The sequence below is a fragment of the Pyrgilauda ruficollis genome, unplaced genomic scaffold (assembly GCF_017590135.1).
Source record: "Pyrgilauda ruficollis isolate IOZ18807 unplaced genomic scaffold, ASM1759013v1 scaffold32, whole genome shotgun sequence".
Lineage (NCBI taxonomy): Eukaryota > Metazoa > Chordata > Aves > Passeriformes > Passeridae > Pyrgilauda > Pyrgilauda ruficollis.
The window spans coordinates 6,219,993-6,239,731 of NW_024524600.1; the positions used below are offsets into that span (position 1 = coordinate 6,219,993).

At 32.2% G+C, this 19,739-nt stretch overlaps 1 protein-coding gene across 1 annotated transcript in view; it reads right to left on the reverse strand.

Moving 5' to 3' along the window:
• Nucleotides 1–265: 265 nt before the first annotated feature.
• LRRIQ1 (leucine rich repeats and IQ motif containing 1) overlaps nucleotides 266–19,739 on the reverse strand; it is a 102,452-nt gene continuing 82,978 nt past the window's right edge. Inside the window, exons 23-26 of the mRNA XM_041474414.1 lie at nucleotides 18,808–18,931; nucleotides 17,188–17,248; nucleotides 12,222–12,342; nucleotides 266–405 (exon numbers count right to left, since the gene is read on the reverse strand). Coding sequence (XP_041330348.1) covers nucleotides 266–405; nucleotides 12,222–12,342; nucleotides 17,188–17,248; nucleotides 18,808–18,931 — 446 coding nt within the window. The remainder of the gene's footprint in view (nucleotides 406–12,221; nucleotides 12,343–17,187; nucleotides 17,249–18,807; nucleotides 18,932–19,739) is intronic.

Below are 19,739 nucleotides of genomic sequence, written 5' to 3' on the forward strand. Positions count from 1 at the left end.
CTGCATTCTATACCACATGAACATATAAGCAACTGAAAACACAAACTATGATAACTTACTGACAGGTATAAAATACTTTGACAAAAAATCCCACAAAACCCCAACCACTGTAACCATGTATAATAAAATAAGTCAAAAGTAGTTAACTGAAAGTGGTTTATTGGTAATAAATGAAAATCCAACAACTGATATTCAGAGGCTTAAAAAGAAACAGATTTCCATATGCTGGCTGTGTTTGATTAAATCAACTAGTTATTTCCAATATTCAGCTAATATTTTTAAGCTTTTGCCTTTTTTTGCCTGCTCCCCATCCTCCACTTAGCTGCACAGGATTGTCTCGAAATGATATCCGTTCTGTATGAGATGGACCCAAACATGATTTTTCTGGAGTAGAAATATTCTTTTCTAAACAACAAAACAGACATGAAATTAAAAACCAACCAACCAACACTCCCTAAATTTCACTGTACCATATTCTTTTCAAGACAATGACATTTCTAGGTCTAATTAGAAAGCACACAATTTTTATAGTTATGTATCACTCACCATTTAAAAGTAATACAAGTAATTTCACAAGGTAGTACTTTTAAAAAATTAACTCCTTATCGAAAAAAGACAAAAAAAATTAAAGTAAAATTAATAAACAAAAGTATCATATCTTTAGAAGCATCATTATCTGTCCATTTTGAACTTAAACACTTACAGAGATACTCAATGCTTTTGACACAGAAACTCATCCTTCAAGTGGATGAAGAACTAGTTGAGAAGATACATCTAATTATCAAGTTTTGTGGTTATGTTAGACCAAATAAAAGAGAGATTTCTTTTGTTCAGAGCTCAGGAATACTTAAATGCTGGATGGTGCCACAGAAAAATTTAAGAACACATAGGAATATGTGAAACAATCACTTTCATTGTCATACAGATGCTTGAGTAATTTAGACAGTGGTTTCTAAAAATTCTCCAGAAAATTATTTAAATAAAATAACCAGTAGGCATGACTAAAGATATAATATTTATTTAAAATAAATGAACATTTTACATGTGATAATATCTTTCTTTGGCATGTGTAAGAAAGACAACACCTGTGAAAGACAACCCAAACTTCACAAGAGTTCACAATGATGTTCACAATACAGCAGTTCATGTCTGTGAGTATATATATGTATGTACAAAATTAACACGCTAGCTTATCAAATACATATTTTATGAACAACTTTTTGCCACTTACCAAAGGAAAATACTACTACCTACGTAGTTTCAGTATTTTTGATATTTTAATTTTTTAGTACTTCTCAATAGAAAAAATAAATTTCTCACAACGCATAGTGACAAAAAAGTAGAACATCATTCTATGCACCACTGTATAAAACATAGCTGTAAATTTCAAAGAGTAAGTTTCTTTGTTTTCTCATGGATGCTTTCCTGCAGCCTTCTAGATCTAAATGTCAGGAGGTTTTCTAAGCCTACCGTTCTCTTTCTTATGAATTCTTAAATTGTTGCAAAGGTATCTTAATAAACACTTCTCTCTTTTGAAATCAAGAACTTTCAAGTATTTTTAAAATTATCTCCATTCATCTTCTTATGGCTCTACAGATGCAGCCATTTTTTTCTTCTTAAAATATATAATTCACACTAGACATATCTCCTGAAGATTTAAAATTCTGATATTTTAACTTTACAGCATTCCCAGTTTCCTTCTCTTTGGATTATTTTATTTAACACCTCAAATGGTAGCAGATCTTTCTAGTACAGAAAGGCTTTTGCTAAAGAGCAAAGAAAATATTTAATCAAGCAGTAAACTTTCCATTAATTATTTTGCCTGGGAACCATAGCATGTTCATTGAAGACTGAAACCCTCAAATTAGTAAATTAAGTGGTTAATTAGTGAAATTTCAAAATAAATCTGACATGGTAATAATATTTTTTAAATTGCATGCCTTTAATTTCAAGAAATATTTTATGAAAATGAAAACATTGTTAAACAACAAAAATAATTAAGACCGGAAATTTTTGTTAAAATAAAAACAAAAAGGAAATAGCTATTGCACATTTAAAGTGGAAACAAAATTGGGGCTAACTTATGCTTTTTCTGTGCACCCATCTTCAACATGGTATCCACAATGTAGGTAAACAAGAGATACCAGATTTTTTTCTATATTTTGGCAAAAAATACATTTTATTGCATTATTTTTAAAAACAGAATAAAAACAGATGCTAGAAAGAGCCTATCAATAATGAATTTGAAAACTAATCTAGTAGTGATAGAGTCAATATAGGAAGACAGTCAACCTAATCCTAATTGCCTGATCTGGATCATTTCTGGACTAACAACCTCACTTGTTTATGAACCTATGTGCACTGCTAAATAGTATTTTCCTGATGGATTTCAGTAATCTGTACATGTAAGATTTTTGTCTCTCCGCTTGTAATTATATACAATCCATTGGAAGGAATATATTGTCCTTACATGAATATGAAGTATTTAATATTGTTCCATTAAAAAAAATCCAAAAGACCTGCTGTATGCAGGTTTAACATGTCAGAGGTTGTCCCAAAGTCTGACAGTCATGGGTCTCTTTTTTTTTTTTTTTAATCCACTCTCATTAGACTTTGTAGCACCTGCTTTAAAGTTTATCATATAATTGTGACCTAGAAAAACTGATTTGAAGCACAGACTAACACTGTATTCTTTCTTTCCACCCTTTACACAGTTCTCAGCGCTATTCAGCCAAAGAAAATAAAGCCATTGTAGAGAAAGATAACTAATTTGGAATGAAATATCTACAGAGGGGTTTGCTGTAAATCACTGTAAATCATTCCCTTTGTATGTCCCATCTTTCCATCTTTGAAATGGCCATAATCATGTTTGCACTTCTGATAAAGCACTTTTGATATTTACTAAATAGTACTAAGAGATGGGTACTATTATCAATGCTGCTGTTCCAGTTATCAGTGGTGGAGTGATGAAAGACAGAGCTGGCATGGAGTACCAAAAGCCTATTCCCTGAAGAATGTTCTCAAGGACAGATAAATCCCACCAGCATAATGCAGTTTGCTTACTCCTATTCAGATCACAGCTATTTCTCAGATGTTACACTAGTGGTCATTGTAACTGTTAATAGCTAAATATTATTTATGATTGAAAATTTGTGTCCTAAAGCAAAGAAACCTAATTTATAATGAAGGTATTAGTCAAATATGAGAAAGGGTTTTGCTGCAGTTCTTTCTCCTAGAGTTTAATGCAAGACCAAACAGAAATATTAATGAAAACATAAGAATAGAATCATAGATTCATGAAGGCTGGAAAGGACCTTTAAGATAATGGAGTCCAACCATTAACCCAGCACTGCCAAGTTCACCACTAAACCATGTCTCTAAGCATCACATCCACATCTTTTCTGAACATTTTTAGGGATGGTGATTCCACCACTTATCTGTTCAGCCTGTTCTAATGCTTGACCACCTCTTTGGTGAAAAAATTTTTCCTAATATCTAATCCAATAATGATAATCCAATAATGAATGGAATGTGTTGCAAATATGGGACTTACCTAATTGATCACAAATTACTACGCTTACTTTTACTTCATGTCTTTTGCTATTCCAGTGAAAATCTAGGTATGAATATTTCACATGTGCTCAAGTAAGAGCAGCTTTGCACTTAAGTGTAAAACGAGCATCTAGGTAGAATTTTGCAAGAAGTAAAAAAAAATTGCATATTAACTAAAAAAACTCAGTAACTTTGTTGTCAATATCTGTGTTTACAAAAGATTTTCTGATTCTGATTTACAAAGGGGCAATTTTTTTTTTCTTCAGAAATATTCAATAGACACCTCCATTAGGAAATGGTTAGAATTTTGTCAAGATCAGGGGAATGAGAGAAGACAAGAGTCTGGTAAGGGATGACAGTGGCACTTTGAATTGTTAGACTGAACCTAGAAATAGTCCTTAAAAACATCTTGTTTAAAAAAAAGTCACAGACCAGAAAACAAACCTAACTTTCTGAAAACCCTCAAAACATATAAAAATGAATCCTTATTACATTTTTTCTCTTATATTTATTGATTTGGGGTTTTATTGAGGGACCTTACATATTTCTCTTACAGCTGTACATTACTAATGATGTGAACAGTTTTACAGCATGCTTGGATTTGCAATATCTCAATTTTCCCATAAACTGCAATGTATCCTGCAAATGAATGTTTTTTTTTGTGAGTTAATCAAGAGAATACTAGCATGTGAGTGAATCACATTACTGCTATCATAATTGCTTAATCAGTAAAATAAAGGTGACATACATGACAGTCATATTTTACTGTAAAGAGGTATATATTTCATTAATAGGCATGAATACACACATTGGTATGCAAGTGTGCATTTGTGATTTATGAATAATTGTAAGCATAATCACAATACTTTTAGTTCATTTTATGTTCCTTAAGTGTGTTTGTAGTAAGTCTTGCCCAAAGGCAACAGCAGAAAGATTCACAGGATCTCAAGATATTATATTTAGTATCTTTACTAAATAGAATTAGATGAATATATTAAATGTAAATGAACATGTTTACTAAATGTAAATTAGAACAATGACATCGGGTTTACTATATACAGTACTGATATTTTTGACAACAACTATTATTATTATTACCATAACTTGTACTAGAATTAAATAGAACGGCAAGTATATTAAGTATAATTTAACAGGGTACATGGTTATTCTAATACCAACTGATGTGGGAACAAATCTTAGCCAAGAAAAGCAATTTAATTTCTGCTACACTAAAGCAGGCTTTGGAAGACAGGCTCTAACACTTATTTACTGTACATTCATTTACTTATAACAACTTAATATAGGAAGTTCCAGTAAAGTCTGAGAGACATTCAAATGCCTGCATATGAATTTTGAGTATGTGCTGAAAGCTTGTCTTGGGTAAAGTCACATGCATCTATTTCCTAGCAGTCACTTTTTGGTGGTTTAATCTGTTTTCTGCTATCAATTTGTTCTGGTCTTTTTTTTGTTAAAGCCTGGGTCTTTTAACAAATGTCAAGGTTTACATATCCACTGTTTTGATAAGTAATGCAATATGTAAAATGCTTTGAATGAAATTCTTGGTGTCCAAGAAGAAAAGCTTTGTTAAAAGGGTTATGATAGAAATTTTATGATGCATAGTAGACGTCATAGGACATTTATCGATCCACCTAACATTGTATGTCTGGAGATATAATTTATTCCAAAGTCCTTACCATATTGTATTACTTAAAAGCAAATACAGCATAAGAAGGCATGGAGAAAAAAACCTCAACATTTTAGTGAAAGTGACCAGAACGAATCCTTAGCAGCAAAGCATTTACATCAATTTAAGCTCTGGAAAGAAGGTAGGTTCAGCAGGTCTGAGAAAAAGGCAAATGCTACAATATCAGAAAGGTTAACTTTTTAATAATGTTACTTATGGCTATCTTGAAGTTGGATTTTTTTTTTTTTTAGTTGCATTGTTTGCATAAAAATAGTTATTGTGCTGCAACTTTATATTTTTTAACTTCAAGATAATATTTAAATAGCATTGAAAAGTCTGGGGATTGATTTATGTGAAATACTGCACAATATGCAAAGATATATCTCCTTTTTTTTGTGGAGATTTGAAGGAAGACTATACTCATGATTATTTTTTTTTTTTACAGTAAATGGTGAATTTTGTTTGTAAATCTTCATGACTTCATGCTGGTAGGTTTAGACACTGGCTCTAAAATTTTATAGAAACAATGAACTTAAATTTCTTTTTATCAAACATTGATGCTCTTCTAACTAGATCATGCTGACAATTACATACTTGAATAATCTGAACTCTAAAATTCACATGGACTTGAAAGAGATAACAATGTACAAAAATATTATAAACATTTATTAATTACCATTCCACACAGTTAAAATAAACATAATAAACATAGTGCTCCAAATACATTCCTGTAAAATACAACTCTTTTCTAACTACAAAAAAACTTTCAGCACCACTGCTTATTAAAGTTCAATATTTATTTTGTGTTTCAGCTCCCTATCTATTTCTCCAATTTTGATAATTTAGGACGAAATTGAGTGTCTGCCTGAAATTTTCCAAAAGGTTGGTCACTTCTAAGAAAATATGTAAAATATTTATGCTACCCTTTGCAGACAGATCTGAAATCTACCGAATAACAGAGCCTTCCTTTTAGAGAAGTCCAAATTTGGATCAAGTATATATGAATTGAAGTATTTCCATGAACAGAGAAGGAATTTTTGACCTTTTGGGCTATAGTCACTAATATACCAGTCAGTGTGGGAAACATGCTTTACCATGATATTTCATGGAGCTAAGCAAGGCTATTCCTGAAGATAATGGTGCTAAATCAGGGAACTGAAAAGCCTGCTTGTTTCATGCTGTCTGTGGCAGATGGAGAATAACTACAGGAATCATGCAGAGAGTAAGAATCAAAACTCCTACAGGAAGAAGACTGAGAGAAGAGGCAAAGGGCTGCAACTAAAATCCGAGTGAGAAATGAGACTGACTCAGAATCAAGGTGAGAGAAACTAAAGCTAACTCGGTAAACAATGTCCTGGCACAGCTGGACAAGAGACTAGAATGACTTGACAAAGATACTGACACAGAGCAGGGAGAAAAACATGGAGAAGAAGAAAACTGTGAATTGGCAAAGGAGATCTGTGCAAGAATAAAGAAGATGGATTGTGGGGTACTAGATGGTTCCTAACTCTCAGAATTAACATAATTAAAAGAAGTAAAAATACAGGTAATAATGAGAAAGAACACAAAGAATAAGCACATTAAGGACTGGACTTAAGATCTGCCTAAACAGTACACTAAACCAGGACATATTTGGAGGAGGTCTAAACTAGAAGATGATGAATCTGAGGAATAATGTCAGGAATAATCCGGATTCAAAAAGAAACAGAAAGTGAGAGGGAAAAAAGTAATCATACCGGGATCTGTAGAAGCAAACAGGAGACTTGATGGCATATGTGAGAAAGAAGAGTGGATGGGAGAGGAAGCTTAGGCTGCAATAAGTTGGAGGAGAGAAACAAGAACCATTCATAATAAAAGGAAGGACTACAGAGCACAGCTGTGGAAAAAAACAGCAATTAAAAAGAGACAAATTAGAAGGAAAAAGCAAGGAAATAAAGAGTGCCTTGGGAAAGAAGATCTTATAGACACATCTTTACCATCCAGTGCAACAATTTTGTGAAGTAGCCACACATAAATTATTGGGCCTTTCAGTGAACTGACTTGAGAAATATTTTTGAATCTACTTAACAAACATCCCACAGCAAAGGAAACATAAAACTGTTATTATTTACTCAAATCATAGGACAAAAATCTTAAATCTTATTGTTGATCCAATGGTTCCATGGTTCTAAGCAGATATCTAAGTGAACTGTAAGCCAATGTCTCAAAATGGAATTTTTGTATTTAAGCTAGTTTCTCTTCAAAAAAATCCACACTGAAGAACTCCCAAACCCTAGTAGAAGAGTATGAGGCTGGTAAAATGAAGCACTTAAAATTTAGAATATGCCTCTGTGTATCTGTTCTTGAATTATTTTCATAATTGGAAGCACAGATGATGAACTTACATGAGATCTTGTATTATTCTTTCTCCCTAGCCTGTTAAATTCAATGAAAACAAGTTCTACATGCCTTTAAAATCCGCATTTAGGTAATTTTTTAATATGCAACCTTAAAGTCAATTAAGCAGCATCTTTTAGGACGTCATTCTCTAGTGTCTGTTCAAAAAGATTAGGTATATGTTGTTTGATAGTCAACCAATACAGAGAAAAATACGTATGTATGAAAGAAATATGCACAAGAAACCCCTTGGTAAAATATGAGCAAATTCACAGAATGCTTAAAAACAAGATGCTTATTACACAGAGAGAATTTACAAATCCTAAATGAAAGACAGCAGTCCTCGAACTAGAATATATAGACAATAGTGATGCTAAGAAGAAAGGAACAGGAAAGCAGGAATTTTTTAACATGAAGCTGTACCATACACTGCTTATAACAAAGTTGAAGGGTTTCTAACAACTTTTCTTTTCAACTTTCATGAAAGAAAGGGAGGCAAAAAAATCAAGGCGGGGGTTCTGTCAAGAGCAAAAAAAAAAAAATTGAGTAAGATTTAAAAAGGAAGTGAAATAAAAGCTACTGTGTTTTTTTCTGAGTTGGAAGACTTTCCACTGTAAGAAAGACATAATTAAACTTCATTAATTTATTTTCACTGATTAGCAGAATATAAAGTGCAAATTTATTGGAGAACTAGAACTGATAAATGTTTTTTAGTGGAAATATACATGGGTCCATTTTTTGAATTAAGGGTAATAAAGGAATGACAAGGTTCAGGTTTTAATTTATTTAATTTGTTTTCCTTGAAAGCAGTTTTACTGATATCAGAGGCTTCCTGAAAAGCTCAAATTCAGGGAAGAGAAGAATTAAGAATTCTGGGCAGTATTTCAAATAAAAGTTAGAGGCACAGCTCCCATTGCATTTCACTTTCAAATTTTGGTCAGGAGATTGCAGTTCCCAAGGCAAATATAACAAAAATGAAGTTTAAACTTGCAGAGAAAAAATCCCCACAAAATTGTGATGACTATGTACATCATGTAACTATGTACTATGACATGTTAGACAATGTAAAATATGTAGGAGACTCATCTGTATGTCCAAAATTCGTTGGTCAGAAACAGATTAGGATGATAGAAGGTAGCTGATGGTCATAGCCTACTCACAAATTGGCTATTAGTATACGCCAAAAACCATACTTTCTAGCTAGGTACAGAAAATGCTTGTCCTCTAACTCCTGCGAAGTATTTCTATGCCCATCTTGCAACTTAATGCTGACTACAGCACTAGTGTTCAGGAAAGAATTAAGACAAAAAATACAACCAGAAATTTACACCAATATTTATGGAGTTAATAAAAATAATAAAGAATGGTCAGACCCCCTGCCCTCCAACCAGCCCCACCCCAAAAAATAACCTCAAGCAACAGAAAAGAAAAAATAGTTACTAGGGAGCATAAAGCAATAACTCTGAAGGAATATTATATTCCTTCTGTAACATAATATAAGTATGTTCTTAGATCATAACATACTGGACATTAGCAGAAGTAAAGTCCTAAATTAGACAGATAACTATTTACTCCAGCTGAACAATGGCTACTCCTTCTTTAGGTTATAAATTTTTTTAAACATTTGGTCAATTTAATAAACAGTTAGTTTTCCCTTTAAACATGCAACAGGGAAGCAAATCAAATACTTTTAAGTAAACAAATGCTTTCCTTAAACTGAGATATACTCTGTTAAAAGCATTCCTTTTATTACTTAATTAATTTAGCTTTGTCAAGGAACAGAATTAAATTAGTTTAGGATTAATCTATCCCATCCAAATTTTTCAGAAAAAAATAGGAAATTTGGCTTTTAAAAAACTTATAATAGTTTAATTCAGAATTCAAAGAACCTGCTTTTGGAAAAAAGGGTCTATAGAAAGAACATAAAAGTTGGAAAGTTGACAAAATATTTCTTTAAATCTTGACGTAGCCTTCCTAAAATCCCCTGTGAATTAAAAGATAATAACTTTGAAGTGTAGTATGCTTTCTCATAACAAAGACATGATAATTCATACATTTCCCTATATATATATAAAAGGTATTTTATTTCAGTATCACACGAATTTGAGCAGGATTTTTTTAGTAAATATATTTAAGAAACCATTATTTTGTATTTCTAGACTTTACTTTTCAGCCTGTAAGATCTGAAAAATTTATTCATACAATTTCTAAATGACAAGTTATATATAAGGAACATGTATGATACACCAAAATAACAGGTCTTGATTCCTAACAATAATTGAATTCTGAGTAGCAGGCACAACTATGGATGTTGGAAGGTGAACTCAGTAACATTTTATTAATAAAGCTTGTCAAATCATTGAGGTTGAGATCTTCTGGAAAAATGGTACAAGAACTTGATTTAAGAATTTATTGAAGTGACAGCACCTCTAAGGTCACAGCATCTTTATAGTAATCTAATACAACTGCAGGTTAACTCAAAGAGAACACACCTACTAAATCACTGAAACAGTTCCTAGTTATCTTCATTTAAAATTTCAGAAGGCAAAACCAAGAGAGACTATAGAACAAAAAAGCATTCTGTAACAAACACATTCTCAGCAAAGGCAAATTTATAATGCTTTCAGATTAAAGATATCACGGGGCTAATGATTTATTCTGATCACTGAAAAGCAAGTCTTTGGCAAAGAGAAATAATGTAATAAACATATTTCTATACTGCATATGAAATGTAAAAAGGTGACAGTAATGTTTGGTTTCATATGTCATAAGTGACACAATTGAATGCATCATCACTGTTAAATTTCTTAAATCCATGGTGATAATATTTATAAAGACACGTATGCAGAAACATATTTAAAAAGACATAAGACCTGGGCTTTTTTTTCCTTATTTCCTGGACTACTGAAATAAGAATGAATACATAGGCACGGTGTAGAAGACATATTTTTTGAAAGTATACCTATATTAGCAGACATTGTAAACTCTATTTCTCCACCCCCGCTCCCTCACATTTATGACTCTGCCAGTTGGTTGTTCTTCCCTGCTCCTTTCCTAATCTCTCCTTTTCTTCTTGAAGGTATAATGCAATGGCACTTTTTTTATTTTCCAAAGCAAAACTTGTTCCCAAGATCCACACAGGCAAGTTCTACATGTTGAAAGAGTTCATATTAATTTATTTTTGGATGGAGTTACAATATAGGTTACAGTCTAAACAACAGCTATACACTAATATGAATGCAGCTTATACAATTTAACTCAATTATTCAAGATATGGACACATTCTATTCTAGATATATGAATACAATGATAATTTTGTCATTGACATCAGTAGTTTAGAGTTACCTCGCCTAAATTCAGGAACTTAGCAGTTAGAAATCTCATCTAATTTAAATGGTGTGTCTTCATCACTAGCCAATGGAGAGAAACAAGAAAACTAAGGACACAATTAATTCTTTTCTAAGATGACAGGCAAAAAGACAGAATTATGTTCTTTTTCCATTGGTACAATTAACTTACATGATGACAATAAATTTTATGTAATCTAATTTTAGCAATGTAAAACAAATGAATAAGCACAAATATATTGAGTCACTATATTTTTTGCTTGTGGTGAAGTAATGTAAATAAATTTTTTTTCTAAAGCCTTTACAAAGTGTGTCACAAAAATAGAGATTTCAAGTATTTTTACATGTTTTTCTTGAATTTTATTTTTTTAATTGAAAATGGAAATTCAGCATATATGAAAACATAATCAAAAAAAGTAAATCCACCAATTTATATATAAAAATTATACTAAATACCTGATTATTATTTTGACAATATTTCAAGAAACTTCACTACTTAAAAAGTTTTAGGAATTTTGATAATTTTGCCAGAGTTATTTAATACAGCTTAAATTTTCCATAATGTGCTTTTGGGGGGTCTATGTCTTTATTTATTTGGAAAAAACATTGCACACAAATATAAAAATAGAGTATGTCATATTATCAGAAACATATTAACATTTCTTCAGTTATATTACACAAAATAAGACATGAAACTTAAAATTCTATGATTTTATGACATTCAAGAATTATTCTTTTTTTCTATATATAGATTCTTTTGTTACCTTCTATGGTATTAGAGTGGTAAAAATATAAGGGTTTAAAAGGATCCTCTAATACTGAGCTATAATAAGTTGAGTGGGATCATAAACTGCAGCATGACTGGTAATCAACATGACAGAAATCTGTGCCCTGATTTGTGTATGTGTTCTGGTGCTCAGGTAACAAAACATGCATTTTTCAAAGCTCTTTTGGAAATAAAATAAGAGGAAGATTAAAAACAAATCTTTTCCATACTCAAGGGAAAAGAAAATCTTCTCAGGACTCAGCCATGAGAAGACCTACAATACATCACAGGGAACTTCCCATTAAAATTACAAGAGGAACGTCTATTGACATTACAGTTTTTAAACTGAACTGTAGTAAATATATGAAAAGGCTTTAGACAAAAAAGAAACAGAAAGATAAGCAGCATGTGTCATTAAGGATTCCAGGCATGCTCAGTTCCACCTAGCATTTTAAAGTGATCTTTAATACTGATATTGAAAAGAACCATAACTTACTTGAGGATCTTGCTGAGTGTCTGTGTGGCGGCTTATTTTTTTCTCTGTTCTCAGTCAAAGCACTTCCACTGGCCATGGAAACAAGGTCTAAATCCATGTCTTCTCTGCTTACAGGGCTTGCCTGGAAGCAGTGGGAGAGAATGTACACAATCATGAAACAAAATATAACATTTTCTGAATGTAGCTCACATTACTCCAAATAAACAAACAGGGTCTGTCAAACAACCTTCTTCAAAATGATACCACAATCCTTTTTTGTTGCCTAGGCTGAACAAATGCACTATGTCAAAGCATTTTTGTAAATAAGAGCCGATCTTAAAATTGTGGTTTGTGATCTGAGTCAATGCAACAACAAAAGAAAACATTTTAGTACAGTAATTTTGAAGAAAATCAATCTTGCAGAGCACTGATGAAACCTTAAACAGCTTAAGATCATTTACTGACCAGTCTATAATTTAAGTTATAGTTGAATGTCAGAGATGTCATATTGGATTATTTCCTGCAATATTTATGCTTTATCCAGGACACGTATCACTTCAATCAGTCATGGGCCCAGTGAGTAATTTAATCTTTAAGGTTTTTGCTAATTAACCATAACCATCAGACAGCATTTTAATTATACTTTAGGCAAGAGTATTATATTAATTATAAACTTCTGACATCCAGTGGTGGTATGTTTTGACATGAGGCATGTTACCTGCACACAAATATGACAAAAGAAAAATGAAAATCGTGTTTCATTTTAGCATTGCTGTTTTGGGAACATGTAGGGCAAAGTTTAAAAACCGACCTGGAAGATACCTCCCACTGCAAATTGCAGATTGTTATTTTTGCAGAAACAAGTTCACATTTACTGAAGAATGAAAGGAAAAGCTACTCAGAAATAAAAGCAGCCTCTAGCAATAACAAGATACTAAGGGCCCGTAACAATGATGGGGAAAAATCAGACACTGCTGATGAACAGTCTACAAAACTCCCAGCATCCCTGAGTCAGTCGGCTGGAAGTACTGAACATAAGGATTTACTTCTCTAGACTTTGGACCTTCAGAAGTGAAGTCCAGAAAAGCAGACTCAAGTCTTTCCTCTCTCTGGGCTGAAGAGCTAGGTGTCTTTCAGAACTAGGTGTCTAACTGGGTATTTCTTTTTTAAAAACAAACTACAAAACAAACTACAGGAAAGGAAAAGCCTCTGCTAGTGGTAGTGTCATGAAACTTTTGGCCAACACTGTAGTAGCAAGACAAGGTATCGAGAGACTGGGTCTCAACTCCTCCTCAGGGGGCTAAAGCCCACAGCTCCCTTTTTCTCAGGAAAGTGCTGTTACTATGAAGTTGCAGGCCATTCTGGAGGAGACGATTTCCAGACTTCCTGTTCAAACTACCTCACTGTACCACAAGCAGCACTGCACCAATGCAGACAGGCTTTGTAGTCCAGTCTAACTTAGAGAACTCAGATGAAATGGAGACCTGTTTCATTTCCTTGTCTTTACTCAGTCACTGTTTAATGTAAAATTCATTAAAAAGTCCATGCATTTTCAAACCAAAACGTCCAAAGATACAGAGATTTTACGCTCTTCCTTAGTGATTGCATTCCCTTTGTGTCTGCACAGAAAGTTTATCCCTTGTTTTCTGATGCTTACCTTTTATATGTTTAATGTTGAGGAATTTAAAGTTTTGCTTTGCAAAGCTAGTCTCTATTATTGCTGTTAACATCAATATTTTATTTTCTCTTCCATAGCAGTGCCAAGAAACTTTGAAAAAAAAAAGTTTTATCCTGCCAATTGTTTCTATTTTATTGACCTTAATATTTACAGTTGCTTTAAGCTTGTGAGAGTTTCCTATGTTCAAAATCTTTAAACTGAAAGCTTTTAGTCTTTCATTAGTAGAAGTAATGCAATGGTTGTGACACTCAAAGATATTCAAACCAACGGAAGTGATCATTCTTATTTCTATCTAACCTGTTTCAACACACAACAAAAATCTTTTTAATGTCCCAATTCCCAAAGATTTGTGGCCATGAGGCCACATTTTAGACAGCTAGTTTCCATGGTATTATTGTTCAATCCCTACCATCACAGAAACTTAGGCTTCATCATCTTGTAGACAACAATATTCAGGATTATATAATAGATTTTACTAGGACTATCTCTATCTCCGATGTAAAATACTTGTTATTTTATTTTGAATAAAGGTAGGCGTTTTAACCCAATCACAGAGAGACTAATAGATAAGGTTGTATTAATCACTGGAACAAACTTAATTTTGGCTTTTTAAAGAAGCTGAGTGAAAGTCCTCTGAAGCTAATTAAAATCTTCCCTTTCACATTTATGATTTAGAATGAGAATTTGGAAGAAATTTAAGATACCGGCACAGTTTTTTGCAGACTGTAATATTAGACTTCCATCTGCAGTGATCACCATAGTTCCGACACTCTTCAGACTTTCTGCCATTTTTTTACTACCAGAAACCTTTCTTATTAATTAATTGAAAATTAATATCAATCAGGAGGAATCTTTGCCTTGAACACAGCTTTGCATCTGTATTTTTTTCTGTTTCTAGGTAAAATTATCAAGATGTTCTGTCACCTTCAGAGATAAAAGGTGCTTTTGAATACAAATTACATATAAATGATTGGAGATACTGATCAATAGTGAAGGGGTTAATCCCGTAGGTAACTTAAACTTCATACAAGAAGAATAAGGAAGTCTATCCTACTGGCTATTCCACAAAATAATATTAATTTAAAATAATTTAAAGTGTAAGTCAGCATGCCTTCCTAAGCAATTCAATGGTATCACTAATGAGAAAAATCATCAAAATTACCAAGATTAACATATTAAGGTCTTAGATTTGCTGCAGGTTACTACAAAGCAATAATCCCCAGCGAGAAGACTTTCTTGTTTATATGCAAGCATTGAAATGCAATTTTGTATCCATGAAAAAGAAAGTCTTAAATTACCGGAATGTCCACAAATATAATTTAGAAAACTATATGAAACTTCCAGAATGCAGGCTTATGGAACACATAAAAAGCAGGGATTTTAAAAGCACATCAGAAAGCTTCATGATCGATCATATGGCATACAAATAAACTACTGGAAATGTCCAGGAATGCTTTCCTCTTCTAATGCTTCCTCTCTCTCTCTCTCTCTCTCTCTCTCTCTCTCTCTCTCTCTCTCTGCTTTTAATATATATTTTCCACTTTCTTTCAGTTTACAAGAACGTTTTTTTTAATAACGATTGCAGCTGTTAACTTGATTTTTATCATGATTTCATAGCTTTTAAGTAAGCTACTGAGCCAAAGCAGTAGGAGCATGTTCACATTTCACCCTTTGAGAACTCATATAAATTTTAAAACCAAAATTCTCCAGCCCTCTGTGTGTACAAACCACATCATTATTTCACTGCCTGTATAGTACTGCTTTCTGCATTAGAGATACATTTTATTCTATTTTCTATTTTTTGAATCCTCTATTGCATTTTTCTCTGTATTTCATTCATGTGGAACAGCTATGTTATTATGTGGCACAGGCTGTGACAATTCCATAACTTTGGCAGTTATGTGGGCACACCACATAATACTATTGTGGGATTGCAGCAGTGTTTTGTGGACAGAACCGCTTAGTGTAAATAACATACAATCTACCTATGTGCACATATGCTTACCAATAATTACATAATATGTAATTTAGATAACACTATTAAATTATGATTTGCTCAAATTACTGCTTTAGACTCCACCTATCAAACCCGACAGCAGTCGGTCGGTTCATGATTTCAGCCCTTTAAGTTTTAGAAGAACCAAAGAATTGCCATAGAAAATTGCCACATATTTGCCAGAGAAAAATATTTGACAAAATCTGTCTTAAAGAAAACAGCAATAGTAACATGTAAGGCTTAAAATAATTTTTTTCAAAGGCGAATTTTATGAGAGTTTATGGAATCATTTCCAAAACATGCAAATTGCATAGGTTGTGAAGCTAAAGAAGGAAGAGTCTAGATAGGGGCAAGATTGCTCAGAGAACAAAATGAGGCATATGACACATAATCTAACTGGGAAATAATTTTTATGCAATATTTCACATCATGCATATGAGTATGAAATACTAATTCTGTCTAGCTTCTAAAATTTTGCCCCATTTTTACACTGCACAAAATTTTATCAATAAGAATATTGCTAACATGGCATTAAAATGTAAAGTTTATATAAATAGAAATTGAGTGAGTATGCATTGGCCTGGAGGCATCACAACTGCTTGCTATTAACGGAACTTTTGGGTATTTTTGACGCAGTCTTTCAGTTTTGTAAATCTTCAAACTGTTAAATTGCTTATAGTTCCCCTCCTGCCAACTTACATGACTCCCTGTTTCAGAAAATCCAATTTTTTAAAATGCTGCAAAAAGAGTGAATCATGAAAAGAGCAGAGGTCATTTTAAGATCTAAAAAAATATAAAAAAAGAAATTGTAGGAATAAATCTGACTTCATAGAATGTTTTCCATAATGTCCACATATTAATATACAATTACAACTTACTGTATTTCAATAAATTATACTGAAAGCATACTAAAATTATTTAGGCATGCTATATACAGAATTTAAGAATATTGAAAGTTGTTTAATTTACAAGTATACACATTTTTAGTAAATAATGTATTTGGTACTGATACATATTTAATTTTTTTAAACTTTTTTTGAAAATGCAGATATAGAAGCTTTAAATAACACACAGTAGCATTTGATGTCCTAAAAAAACCCCCAGTGTCAGATCATGAAGCTAGAACCCAAAGCACCTACATGGGGTTTTGTGCTAAAATACTTTCCTCTGATCTCCACCAGGGGATGACTCAATTGCCAAACAGAGATAACACTACTGAATTATATTAATCAAAAAGTTCTCCTGTTTTTACACCAGGTACAGATTGGAAAAACCTGAATTCTGCAAAATCCCACAAAGAAACACGTTCTTACCACAAGTTGTACTTGTCTGCTGTCACATACTGCAGGATCTAACTCAGGCAAAAAACGACAGCTGGGAAAAATGCAGAATAGAAATTTCAATAACTCCCACTGTACTGGCTCACTAAAATACCTGCACAGAACCTTTTCAGGAAACAATCCTGCCTAATTATTTAAAATAATTCCGTGCTTAAGATGTATCAGGGAATTTAATATTAACTGATAAAGTATCAGAGCAATTACTTTTTTTGTACTTGATTTAAAAATAATTAACCATTCTTTATTCAAATGATAGAATATTAAGTGAAACTATTTTAACCAGCATGACTTTTTGTATGTGTTGACATAAACTGTAGAAAAGCCAGTTTTCATATTACTTTTTGTAGGAATAAAATTGTTTTCAGCTGAATAAATACATAAGCTCTTCTAAATTGTCCACCAGTGAAGTTTGAATGGACATCAGTTGGACTTTTGGCACATTAAAAAATGATATAATGATCCTTAAAAAAGTCAGTACAAATACTAGGGCACAGCATACACCTGCAGAGGTAGCACAATAATATTTAAGAAAATTGTTTTATAAATTTCTGTGTCTTCTTACTTTTAAACATTATTGCCTCTTGTATTCCAGTGTTTTCATTCACTTTAAAAGTCATGGAAATTATCTTAAACAAACACTTTGAGTATTTCTCTATTATGGATCATGACTAAAAGACAAATATTTCTATAAAAACAGATAAATATTTCCTAAGGAACATATTTTTCATATAGTTTCTACAATCACTGATACAAACAGCATATGTGGCATATTTTTCTGCACAAGACAGAACAATTTGCAGCCCATTTAATTATAAATCTATTTTAAATGAAAATAATAATAAAATTAATATACTAAACCCATAGCTTGCCTACTGACATTTTGTTTGGTTTTCTTAGAGATGCTTGGCATTGTGTCTACTAATGACTTCATTAAGATAACTAAGGCCTTATATTGAATTTATGACCAAAATGCACTTAGTATGTCTTCATGTTAGTTTAGGCAATATGAACCTTTCCCTCAATTGTATTGACATTTTATCTGTTTAATAACCAAAACTGAACATAGAAGGAACATGTTTACAACATCTTAGTACAGTGTAGTATAAAGATGCAATCGCTGGGTTTATGTTTTGAAGACAAAATATAAATACACACTCTTTAGTTAAAAAAAGTATTTTTTTACTTCCTTAATCAAATCTAACAATGTAGCTAATGTTACAGTTGATTTAATTACATAAAACCATAATATATATCAATAACATTATGAAATATATGATGAATAAGCACTTTTTTGTACACTCTTTTCAGTCTAAAACCCACTGCATTGCTAAGGTAAATCTAAGTAGTTATTTATGAAAGATTTCTGATATTTATTATAAGATTCTAAACATTTTATAATTTCAATTTCAATGTGGAAGAAGTATCTACACAATGACTACTAAGCCAGTTCTAAAGGGTGCCATATCTGGGACCCGGAAATATGGTGTACTGTCTGCTAGCTGCAAAGTCATGTTTGTTTTAGAACCAGTAACTTAGGTTTCACTTTACAAGACAAATTAAAAAAAAAATCTAATTTAAAGGCGATGACCTCACCACTTTGTGTTTCTGGAACTGGCTTCTTCATAATCCAAAAGCTGTGCACGAAGCCATTGGTATGTGAAGTCTTTTCTCTGTAATTTCTCATCTAAAGTAGCATCCAGCTGAGAATTTTTTTTACCTGGGGAGGAAGAGAGATATTCCTGTCTTTCACCATTATTTCAAAATACATTTTCTTTAAGATTTCCTAGATAAACTTGGAACCTATGGCATCTTGGAAAAGAAAAAAGGCAATTACTTCATTTCCATGCAGAGTCTAACTATTTACATTTTATTCAGATACATTTAAGAAATACTTTTATATTAGTTTTAATTTTATGATTTGTTTGCTCTTTTGGGATGCAATATCAGTCTTCTGAATAAATTTATTTGATTGGGAAACAAATCTATCCTTTGTTATGAAATTCATATAGAAGTATATATTATACATAAATTGCTTGTCACAGCTGCCATGAATGTTGCTTATTGTGCTATCTCCTTAATTAAAAATATGCAATCATTTATACTTACATTTCTACTTAGCAATCTATAAGGTTAAAAAAACAAATCAACATTATATGCAAGAGTTGACACATGGCAATCTTATTACTCTTATCTGCCTTTTACTTATGTGATCTATTAAGACGTTTAAGACATTTTAATGGCAATTTCTGATTTGGATTCCAAAGCAATTGCATCTATGATATTATTTTTCAGAAATTACTACCTACTTTTGGATCACAAACGACATCTAACGATAGAGAATAAAACAGTGACGTTATGGGGAAAAAATATAAAATTATAGAGATCCTTCAGTTTTTGGACCATTCTGCTGAATAACAGACATGGTAAGGAGCAACAGGAAGAGGCTGCCAGAACTGGAAGGGTGCACAGAGGATCCATCATTGTTGCATGGCAACATTCATGGATTAGAAAAATTTTTTGTTTTC